Source organism: Papilio xuthus, unplaced genomic scaffold, assembly GCF_000836235.2.
Source record: "Papilio xuthus unplaced genomic scaffold, Pxut_1.1 DF826115.1, whole genome shotgun sequence".
Classification (NCBI taxonomy): domain Eukaryota; kingdom Metazoa; phylum Arthropoda; class Insecta; order Lepidoptera; family Papilionidae; genus Papilio; species Papilio xuthus.
In genome coordinates this window covers 3,984,250-3,994,855 of record NW_013532534.1, presented here as the reverse complement: position 1 = coordinate 3,994,855, position 10,606 = coordinate 3,984,250, and the positions used below count along the sequence as shown (strand labels likewise).

At 32.9% G+C, this 10,606-nt stretch overlaps 3 protein-coding genes across 5 annotated transcripts; 2 read left to right on the top strand and 1 right to left on the bottom strand.

Moving 5' to 3' along the window:
- The first annotated feature begins 49 nt into the window (after positions 1-49).
- Positions 50-2,053, top strand: stas (Transmembrane protein stas). 2 transcript variants are annotated; one of them, XM_013319987.1, is made up of 5 exons: positions 50-404; positions 544-679; positions 886-1,014; positions 1,229-1,566; positions 1,815-2,053. In XM_013319987.1, exons 1-5 carry the CDS (start codon positions 239-241, stop codon positions 1,982-1,984), a joined length of 939 nt encoding a protein of 312 aa, XP_013175441.1. In that variant the 5' UTR covers positions 50-238; the 3' UTR covers positions 1,985-2,053. The 2 variants fall into 2 exon arrangements, with proteins under 2 accessions (XP_013175441.1, XP_013175442.1); XM_013319988.1 differs by having other exon boundaries at positions 52-290.
- Positions 1,579-4,529, bottom strand: LOC106123580 (uncharacterized). 2 transcript variants are annotated; one of them, XM_013319986.1, is made up of 6 exons: positions 4,073-4,529; positions 3,822-3,970; positions 3,310-3,473; positions 2,691-2,950; positions 2,089-2,186; positions 1,579-1,714 (listed from the first exon to the last, which is right to left on the bottom strand). In XM_013319986.1, exons 1-5 carry the CDS (start codon positions 4,404-4,406, stop codon positions 2,098-2,100), a joined length of 996 nt encoding a protein of 331 aa, XP_013175440.1. In that variant the 5' UTR covers positions 4,407-4,529; the 3' UTR covers positions 1,579-1,714; positions 2,089-2,097. The 2 variants fall into 2 exon arrangements, with proteins under 2 accessions (XP_013175440.1, XP_013175438.1); XM_013319984.1 differs by lacking the exon at positions 1,579-1,714 and adding an exon at positions 1,814-1,951.
- Positions 4,530-5,026: 497 nt separating this feature from the next.
- On the top strand, positions 5,027-9,413 carry LOC106123564 (uncharacterized). Its single transcript, XM_013319966.1, has 5 exons — positions 5,027-5,590; positions 6,876-6,999; positions 7,130-7,282; positions 7,356-8,537; positions 9,036-9,413. Exons 1-5 carry the CDS (start codon positions 5,519-5,521, stop codon positions 9,383-9,385), a joined length of 1,881 nt encoding a protein of 626 aa, XP_013175420.1. The 5' UTR covers positions 5,027-5,518; the 3' UTR covers positions 9,386-9,413.
- The last annotated feature ends 1,193 nt before the right edge of the window (positions 9,414-10,606 follow it).

Below are 10,606 nucleotides of genomic sequence, written 5' to 3'. Positions count from 1 at the left end.
TTTTGAAAACTAAGAACGTAAAATGCGGCGAGGCGTGAGTTGTTTTCTGATTCTGTCATTCATAATTTTCAAATGTCATTGTCATCTTGATTTTTAAATTAATATTTTATTCCGCTGTACTGTGTTTGTGAGATAAAGCATAATTTAGTTAATCATCAATGGAATATAAATATACTTATATTTTAGACTTTATATTTATTTGATGAAGTTGTTTTGCGTAATTATATAGGTCGCAGAAATGAGTGCAGTTGAGCGCAGAGCACGAAGAACTACCGAGAACGATGTCCAAGGTGAAATTCAAGATCCCCATGTTTCTACCACGGTCGACCGACCATGTCAAACAAAGTCAAGAATGAGATTCTTAGAAACTGAGTACACACGATTGCCTTATCGTCCTTTCCCAAGTACCTATTTCCTTCATTTTACTTCCTCACACGTTCTATATTTGAAATAGATTGTGTACATATACTAAGTTAAACAAAGACGTGCCTCACTATATCATTTAGCTTAAATTAAAATACTAAAATAATATTTGTTTTTCAGATTCTTCATATCCTATTAATAGCACAAATACAAATGACTTATCTACATCTAAGGCTTTAATAATTGTAGCCATAATTTTTGGTACATCGCTTTTAACATTAGGAGTACTTTATAGACAATTTCCTCAATTGGAAGAGTAAGTAAATATATAGTTAGAACCATGATTTCTAAATCATTATTGAAGTTAAAGATAAAAGCAAAACAGAATTGAGTATTACTTGAATAAGATTAGATTATATGATGGAGTGTATAATAATCTGTGACCTAAAAATTTTCTATTTAAGTAGAGTAACAAAAATATAGTAATATTTATCTTTAAATTATAATATCTTATAATTTCAGGAGTGAAAAGCAGTATTTAAAGTTACCATGGGACCTGGAAGATGCAAAGAATTTGGGTTTAGTTTTAGACCGATATAAGGACAAGTATTTTCATGAAGTATTGTTGGGAGTATTCTTAGTATATATTTTGTATCCTTTTTATATTCCTACCGTAATTAATAAAAAGTAACAATATGAATCCAATCCAAAACTACACAAAAATATTTTGAGATTTAGGTACATTAAAAACTAAAAACTTTTTCTTCTGCTCAATTTATCAAATATCTTAATTTTATTATTTAATGTTCATTAATTTTATTGTATAAAACACAAAAAATAATTTACCTTAACCAAAATAATTCAGTTTGCAAACATTTGCAATACCGGGTTCTATATTTCTTAGTATACTTTCAGGGTTTTTGTTCCCATTTTATTTAGCTTTAATATTAGTTTGCTGTTGTTCAGCGATTGGGGCTAGTTTGTGCTTCTTTCTTTCAAATCTGCTTGGGAAGAAAGTAGTGAGAAAGTTTTTCCCAGAAAGAGCAGCTCAGTGGTCGAAAGCTGTGTCAAAACACAGCAATAATTTACTCAATTATATAATATTTTTGAGAGTAACACCATTTCTACCAAATTGGTTCATAAATATGTCGGCACCTGTGATTGGTGTGCCATTATTTCCATTTGCTTTGGGAACCTTTATTGGTATGTATCCCGATATCTCATATTACTTAATATTATAATTGCAAATGTTTGGATGGATGGATGGATGTTTGTTTGAAGGTATACTTGTAGTAGCAATTATTTTCTAAGTAGATTGTTATGGGACTGATGTGTTCAAAAGGTCCAGTCCCTAAAAAAATAAAGAAAAAAAGATGTGTTATTTTGCTATGAATTTTTGGAATTATTTTGTTTATTGATGACACTTTTATAATAAAACTTTTCTTTTTCAGGTGTTGCTCCACCATCATTTGTTGCCATACAAGCAGGCCAAACTCTCCATACTCTGACATCTACAAGTGACGCTTGGTCGTGGACATCAGTGGCAGTTCTTACCATCTTTGCCTTTGTGTCTCTAATACCAGTTGCACTTAAACATAAATTAAAACAAAAGTTTGAATGAACATTTTTAGCGAATTTATTTATTATAATTAAATAATTTATGTTAGCTGAATAAAATGTTTTATACATTCCAAATATGTGTTTGATAATTAAACTTTTACTCACTCCTAAATGTCAACAATATGATCCAACATGTCCAATAAATGTTGTATTATCATTTGATTGTTGCACCACTGGTCTCCAGTACCACCAATTATACCATACTGTAAAAGAACAAAATACCTTAAAATACCCTATGGATAAGAAACAACATACATGCTGGCCATTATCTTACTAATATTATAAATGCGAATGTTAAGATAGATGGATGGATGGATGTTTGTTAGAACGTATCTCTAAAACCACTCAATGGGCATATTCTAGAACACAGGCTTACTAACGTTCGTTTTAATTCAGCGCGGACGTAGTCACGGGCGACCACTAGTATAGGTACAAATTTACAAATTGTTGGCTTCCAGCTCGTACAACTACTTCGAGTCATAAAGTGATCCTAATGATTAGTTTCCGAGATCAAAATCCATGTATAAAAACATATTGTCATCTCTCTAATTATCTTTGACAAGAATAACAATATGTTTTCTACAGGGATTTTACATCTCCAACACCAAGTCTACTTAATTTTCAAATTTGATCAAGGAATGCCATTAATTTCAACTATAAAATTATTGTTACTAGAAAGCAACTGATATGACGATCAAACTACTTACATAAATCAGATTCCTTTAAATCAATCTTCAATGATTTACATTGATGTTTGCATTCCTCTGCAGGGCTCAAAGTAACTGTTCTAGCCCCGCTCAAAGATAAAAGGAAGGCAAAGTTACACTCTGTGTCCGGTATCCTAAATGTGTCATGGCTTGAATCAATAATAATATATCTTTCAGTGCTTTGTCCAAACTTTGGTACTACCTTTGCTCTTGGTATTATTTGTCTTAAGATTCTTGCTATATTTATGTTATTTATTTTCCTGAAATAAAATAATAATAATAAATGCGAAAGTTAGAATGGACAGAAAGATGTTTGTGTAAAACATAAAAGTATCTCCAGAATGGCTTGCTTGGATTTGGCTGAAATTTGGCATAAACATTGTCTAGAAGAATACATAGGCTCTACTAATTATTTTTTTCATTCCACGCGGATGGAGTCGCAGACGACAGATAGTATTGTTATAGAAGAGTAAATCAATAAGAAATTGAAATGGTTTAAGAAAGAATATAAGACAATATTAAAGCAAATTTTGTCTGTAAAAGTTACTGCTTAAAGTATTATTACAGTTTGTTGATATTTTTGGTGTTCTGATGCGACTTATGTTTGAAAAAAATGTACCATATATATAAGTTTTTATCTTCTGTCTTTTGTAACAAAACTTGTGACGGTGATAAATAAAAGTTGTTGTTCATCAACATTTTAGATGATTCTTTATCAAATGTGTCCTTATTTCTTAAATATAATTCTCTCAATACATTCATATCTACTTCTGGTTGATTGCTCTGAAATATAAACAAAGTTGCGGTTAATGTGGTAGTTCAGTGCTTAGTGCAGTATATTTCAAAACAAGATGGTAATAAACTTAAACTGAATTTAATTTGTATGTGGACAAATTATTATATATTCTGTTTGTTTCAGACAATGTCTTAGTGCTTATCTTTACAAATATCAATGACAAATAGCCTTTTTCTGAATTTAATTTGTGTGCTTTGCCTATTAAGCCTTATCTGAACCATATCATAAATCATTTTTTACCCATAATATAAAATTAGTAAATATTAGGAAATCGTTAGGTTTAAAAGTAAAAGAAAAATTACTGGCATGTTACTACTAAAATGTGTAAAATCTACCTGGTAAACAAAGGGTGCTGTATTCTGTTGATGTACAGGTTGAGGGTCGAACACTTTGTGAACATTACCAACTGTGCTGCAAGGCCAGCAATCCATGTCTACTACCGTGAAGAAAGGGTTCTGTATCAAACATGGCTCTTGGTATAATTCTGAAAGTTAATTTGAGCAATTATTTAATTTGCTTTAATTTTAAAAATATGCCTTTTATAATGTCCATTAAATAATGGATATGTATTAATAATAATACAAACCGGTTAATGCGGGAAAAAGTGAAATAAAAGGAATAGATATTTTTCTAATTAGCCTCAATCCAGGATAAATAAATTCTTGTAGGTTGCATAAGATGTTGTTATAAATATATTTAAAAGAACAAGCAGTAACTATAAGTAATACGAGAATTAAAAGTAATTTTCTTTTCTTAGAATACAATTTACTGCGGGTCGTATTTTGTATCTCTTTCTTATTTATCGATCCTAAAGTCTCGAAATAAAGTTTTTTAAATTCCTCTTCATTGATGCCATGCTCGGCACATTCCTTTTTTAGTTCTTGAACTGATTTAGAATAATTTTTAAAGCTTTCATTCATTCTCAAACGGTTCTGAATAATTAGAGGAAGAATTCTATAATGCTATTAAAATATATATAAATATTAATCTTAAAATTTAAATAAAAACATTTCTTTGCGTCACAACAAATGAATGTCAAAAACATGTCAAAGTCAATACAAATTGGGTTGCCAGCTTTTCAACGAAAACTAGTTCGTTCGTGAAGTTAGTAAAACTCCAACATTTTTTTTGTTTCAATATACAAATGATTGAATTGAAAGGGAAGGTCAACGTTTCTTTTCGAAGAGGTATAACAGTATATTCATATAATAATCAAAGTTTATCTTGTGGCGATACTATCGATGTATTTAGTAAGGGGAGGGTAGATCCTATTTCTGTTATGGATTATCTTGCCATTGGACAAAATGTGATGTTGTTTCTAATTTTGTATGATTTTGTACTTCGAAATCAATACATTCTTCGTTGTATTAATAAGATCTCTATCATCGCACTGCCGGTAAACTCGGATGAAGAGGGAACAAAAAGGGAAAGATTTTTTTTCCTAATGCAACTCTTTAGTCAAAGCCACAGAGAAGACTGATGAGTGATAGTTATATTATTTCTTAACCGACATGTAGATGTCGGTGAAGATGCCGCAACGTGAGGGCAGGACTTTCCAAAGGAGCAAAATTGTGATTTTTTAGCCTTTCGCAATAAAATTTGCCGCTCTAAATACGATTTTATTTAAGTCAATAAAAGGTCCCAAAATATAGCCTCGTAATGATGCCTCGTTTGAGCGCTTTGTAGAGATACCATGTAGCAGGTTTTCTCAAGAAGACAAGCTTTGTTTGTTACTTTGAAATAAAATAACACAAAAATAATAATTGATCTCATATTAGTTTCTTACATATTGACGATAAGATAAGACAAAGTACATTGTGACGACGTTTCCCGATAACACTGTCAATGTATGGATAGAGTCCCGTCAATAAGTCGACATGCTCTCTTTTATAATTCTACATTGATTTGAATCAATAAATCTATATTTTTTACTTTTACAATGTTGGATTAAATAGTGCAACTGTGTTCAAATGATTACTAGAACTTGGAGTATCGGATTATTTATGAAAAATGCTTGAAGAAAGAACTATAAATGGAAGTTGATGCACGATCTAGTGGCGCAAGTTGGCGATGGAGTCTACTGTTTTCTGTAGTGTTTTTGAATGTATGTATAATATTCGCTATTTTAAATAACAAGAAGAAGTTGAAATATGTTACTGGCAGTATAGAGAACAATTAACAAAGAAAAAGGGTAAATAAGGGAGAGTTAATCAGTATTTTTTGACTATAAGACGAGTTTAGAGAAAAGGTTTCATTAAAAAGTCAGACACACAACACCACACTATTTGTTAGATTGTCATGTGTTTCATGTTGCATGAAGTGTGCATTGCGCATACATTTCGTTCTTATCTTTGCGGCCGTGATGTCCTTATTATCTCTATAAACATGTCAATATGCACAGATGATAGATAATAGAAATGTTTGTCCCGCAACTTGCTTTCGGTTACGAATGAAACATAAATATGTAATTACAACTACGTATGTTTGTGCAAATTAGCAGTCACTATCTCTGACAAAACACTCGTGACGCTGATATGCCAAATATTCAGTATAGTTAAATAGGCAATTCAGTAACGGTGTTAGCTTTAATGGGTCCTGGGTGAGGTTTTTATATAGCTCTCTTTTTATCATGCCTGGGGTTAACAGTAAACCTGTGGCACTCTTTTCAATCCATCGCCCTGGGCGGTCGCCCAATCCCTTAATCCCGGCTCTGATTTCATTCTTCTTATAGAGATAATATAATATAAGACTGCGTAATAACATAACTTTGAAAATAGTTTGCCAAAGATACGATATCTTGAAATCTTTGTTGTTGGTATTATTGCGAAAAGATTAATATAACATAGTTGTAGTTTATTACGATTACATTAATCATCATAAAATAATATCACACAAAATCAATGTCAAACGGGAATTTATATTTATTATAATCGTTTTGGTTATCTGATTGAGAGGTTATCTGAGAACAAACGTAACTATGTTACAAGAAATACAAAAATAATTATACAGAAATCAATGGTACAACAACAAATTGCCATGATGGTTACTAACCTTTACTTGAGGTTAGCATTAAAAAAAACCTACCTGAATATGATTAGATAGCTTTATCGATTTGCAAAACATGAAAAAGTAAACTGACCATAGTTGTAGCGCTGTAGCTTATCGCATGTGGGACACTGTCTACACACTACTGCACAAACATTTTGCTGGTTATTATTTTTCATAGGCTCTTGTTGTCCGAAGCAAATTTAAACAGTCATCTTCTTTAGTTCGGGCAATTGTCACCTTGTTTTGCTCTTGTCACCCAACGAAGGAACAAAGATGATGTCACTCAACGAAGGACCAAAGATGATATAACTTATTGAAATTCACTTTTCTGGCTTACATAGATATGCCTGCCAAGCTTGGTGCTAGCATATGGCGTTCTGTGGCTGCACCTGACCAGTCTTGATGTACCAGTATGGCTCGGCCTCTCCACACCTACCATCTATCTGCTCACCTTCGGACTAACTCGTAAGTGAAGTTTATACAGGAATTTATAAAATTTTTGTGTTTTGATCAAATCGAAGTGGAATGGAAGGTATTAAAAATGTTAAAATCATTGTTTGAAATACTAAAGTTAATTTTAATTGACATGTTTCAGAATGTTGGTTTCGCGAGGCGGCCGACTCGTGGGGCGGGTCGACTGGTTACCGTGCGATGGCCGCAGTTGGCATCGTGGTAACAGTGGCTAGCCTGCTCACCTGCGCGTTTGTACCCTTGTATTTACAGCCATTTATATACGGTGTTTTTGGCGGTAAGCATACAACTTTTTGATTATTTGTTATTTTTACCGAACAGTTTTTATTACAACGGTATTATATTTTTAGGTCTTGGATCGTCATTAATATCCGCCCAAGTTGACGCAGTGATATTCGAAACTTACGACAGCCGCCTCGCAATAATACGAGGCATATGCAGCACGGGACAAGCGGTCGGACAATCACTGTTTCCCCACATTATATCAGTTCTAATAAATTACTACGGATACTCTTTTTCATTCATCGTTCTTGGTGGAATAATATTGCAAGCGCTGCCGGCTGTTCTTTTTCTTAAAATCGACGAAAGCGTCAGAAGAATCGGTGTATCCGCCAAATATTCAGACTTTTATAAGAATTATAAAGGGTTTCAAAATGATGGTGCTGATAACTACTATACTGCAGAATTGCAATTGATCGATTTAAGTAAAAAATGTTGGAAGAGTCCATCTGATGATAATTTATACAGAGAAGACGAGGCGGTTGCGGACGATGAAGTAGTTGGAACGATAACACCACCGCCCAGCCCCGAGGAGAAGAGAAGAAACATTTTCGGCGTAGACATATTGCCAGATATACCGGAGGAGAGCGAGGAGAGTGAAGACGACATCGAACAAGCTACGAATGTCAAAGAATCGTCAAACAATCAGCGACGATTTAGCCTTGCAATCAAAAGACTGAGCACACTAGGTGACAATTTAGATGAATATATTACGAAACAAATTAGAAAAGACTCAAAAGAAGATTGTAGCAACTTTAACAATAGAGAACATTCTGAAATTGAAGTTACTTATGACAATATATCTCCAATGACGGAGATTCATAGAGAAAAAGTGTTAAATTCGTTATCCTTTAGATATCAGTCTACGGTTACAAATATAAAGAGAAGGTTCTGGATTCCATCGTATAGAATGTACAGAGTTAAACGCAGATTATTATATTTCATGTATAACATAAATGATACGTTTATAAAACCTTTGACGAGATCACTGTCATGTTGGAGATTTTATCCAGCGTTATTGCTTAGTTTTGCAAAGCTGTGTTTAACTGCTGTTTTTTTAAATTTAATACCGATGATAGCGCAGCAGGTTCGACCAAAAATATCTATGTTTGAGACGAACTTTCTCTTGTCCTTGCACGGGTTCACATGGATATGTTTTCTGTTGAGCACACCGTGGTTGGCGCAAACGCCGAAAAGAAATTTTAAGTACGTCGCTGTGTTTGGATTAATTACATCGACTATTGCATGTTTTGGTAAGTTTTGAAATAATTCTACTGACTTAACATTTGTTTTTAATTGCTGTAGTAGTATGAAATTACGCAATACATAAAAAGTATACGTGTTAAACCTAGGAAGTGGTGACATTTGTAATGTTTGAAAAATTATTGCTTTAATATGTTGATAAAGTTGTTTTTTTTCTGACTCTTGTATTTGCGAACCTTTCATATGATGCATCATTGACATGAGAAAATACTAACAATTACTAGATGATGAAAACGATGTTATTAAACGCTAGGGTTTAGTAATACTGTTTTGTTTATTTTCTACTAGCGAGATATCATCAAAGTTTCTAAAAAAAACTTTACCGCAGTTTGCTTTATTAACTGTAAAGGTATTTTAGTCCCCAATTTATTAGTAGAAATTTCAATCATCAAAACTACGTTTCTTACTATGTTTTAAAATAGTTCTTAAAATAGAAACGATGTTTTGTATCTTGACTGAGTTATTTTAATAAAGTTTTATTTTTTCAGTGTTTGCACAAACCAACAATCACGATTCGTTCGCCATTGGCTGTGTAATATCTGGATTGGGTTATGGAGCTGTCACCTCATGCTGCGAAACAGCGGTCCAAGATTTCGTAGGCGCAAGAAAATGGCCTAAGTTTCATAGCACGCTTGAAACATTTTCCGCGACATTATTAACCATATTCGTAGTTTGTTTGTCATTTATTGTAGGTCAGGAGCATGGCTATCAAAACTCCATGTTTATAATAGGCATTGTTTTAAGTGCTGTTACGTTTTTATGGCTAGTCTTGGCTATTATAGCTCTTTACGATACTAAGCTTAAATATTTAAGACCAAACTGGCGTTGTTTATTTTGAATACGACAATAAAAATATTTACAAATTGTTAATTTGTTTGTTTATGACATGTGCCTGAAAAATATTTTTATATAATTAATCAAATGATTATGTTTTCTTATAAAGAAGTAAATAGTGAGTAGAACTCATGATTATTATTTATTTTACTGCTGTATAATTTCATAAATATAATTTTATTAATTCATAGTCAAAAATAACGGCTCTATTGATGTGATATTTTTGTAACAGAAATAAAGTGATATCAATAAAATTTATAATATAAATAAAATAAAACGTTTTAAAAACCTAAATATCGTTTTTCTTTACCCAATATCTGCATATTTGTGAGATTAGAGTAAAAGATCGGAGCCAATATAATAGTACAATATTCTAACAAAGAAACTGTGTAGTTGGTTGATTCATAGCATTAAATAATATTTTTTTTATATCAAATGGTGGCAAACGAGCGAGCGGCCTGAAATCGCTGAAATACCGAAGTGACCGTTGCCCATAGACACACGTAATTGCATATGCGTTGCCTACCTTTAATCGACGGAGGAGAGGATGCACAGAAAGAAAATATTTTCCCTTTCCACACATCCTCTCATCCGGAAAGTCCACTTCCACTTCCCATTCTTTCCTTATAAGGAAAAGGTTGGGAAGCGAAAGAGGACTAATATTGGCCTCCGGGACGCACACTCATCAGACGAAACGCGGAATAGCTTCCACTTCACGCCTGTCTTCAATATTGTGGTAAAATCCATAATTACGTACTAATATAATAATTGCACTATTTAATAGCTGACTCAAATAATTATGTCAACATAGCACAGGAAGTTGCAAGATAAACAGAGATGTTATTCTGTGATACTGGCTGATAAAGAAATACGTAGAATTAAAAAGCGACATTTTGTTAATGTAAATTAGCAAAAAAAAAATATTGTACGTTTCAGATTACGTATAGGTACCGAACTAGCCATCAGTGTAAATTTGTACATAACTCTAAACAGTATTGTTAGGTTAACAGATAACTGATTAGTTCGTCCATTTTTATATTATAAGGAAGCAAACGAGCAAGTGGCCAACTGAATACGCCGATATTGCGAAGCGATGGCTGCACATAGACATCTGCAATTGCATATGCGTTGTCTGCCTTTAATAGACGGACGAGGGCACGGAAAAAATACAGATCCCTTATGCCCCCTCCGTCAAATCCACTTCCCCTTTTTGGAAGGAAAAGGG

Bases quoted from the DNA above. Each gene is read 5' to 3' on its own strand.
- LOC106123564 (XM_013319966.1), top strand. From the start codon at position 5,519: ATGGAAGTTGATGCACGATCTAGTGGCGCAAGTTGGCGATGGAGTCTA. The intron at 5,591-6,875 runs GTATGTATAATA...TGGCTTACATAG, and splicing joins TTTCTGTAGTGTTTTTGAAT to ATATGCCTGCCAAGCTTGGT. The intron at 7,283-7,355 runs GTAAGCATACAA...TTATATTTTTAG, and splicing joins TATATACGGTGTTTTTGGCG to GTCTTGGATCGTCATTAATA.
- stas (XM_013319987.1), top strand. From the start codon at position 239: ATGAGTGCAGTTGAGCGCAGAGCACGAAGAACTACCGAGAACGATGTC. The intron at 405-543 runs GTACCTATTTCC...TTTGTTTTTCAG, and splicing joins GCCTTATCGTCCTTTCCCAA to ATTCTTCATATCCTATTAAT. The intron at 1,567-1,814 runs GTATGTATCCCG...TTTCTTTTTCAG, and splicing joins TGCTTTGGGAACCTTTATTG to GTGTTGCTCCACCATCATTT.
- LOC106123580 (XM_013319986.1), bottom strand. From the start codon at position 4,406: ATGAATGAAAGCTTTAAAAATTATTCTAAATCAGTTCAAGAACTAAAA. The intron at 2,951-3,309 runs GTACATTTTTTT...ATTTTATTTCAG, and splicing joins GATAAAAACTTATATATATG to GAAAATAAATAACATAAATA. The intron at 2,187-2,690 runs GTAAGTAGTTTG...GTTCTTTTACAG, and splicing joins TTTAAAGGAATCTGATTTAT to TATGGTATAATTGGTGGTAC.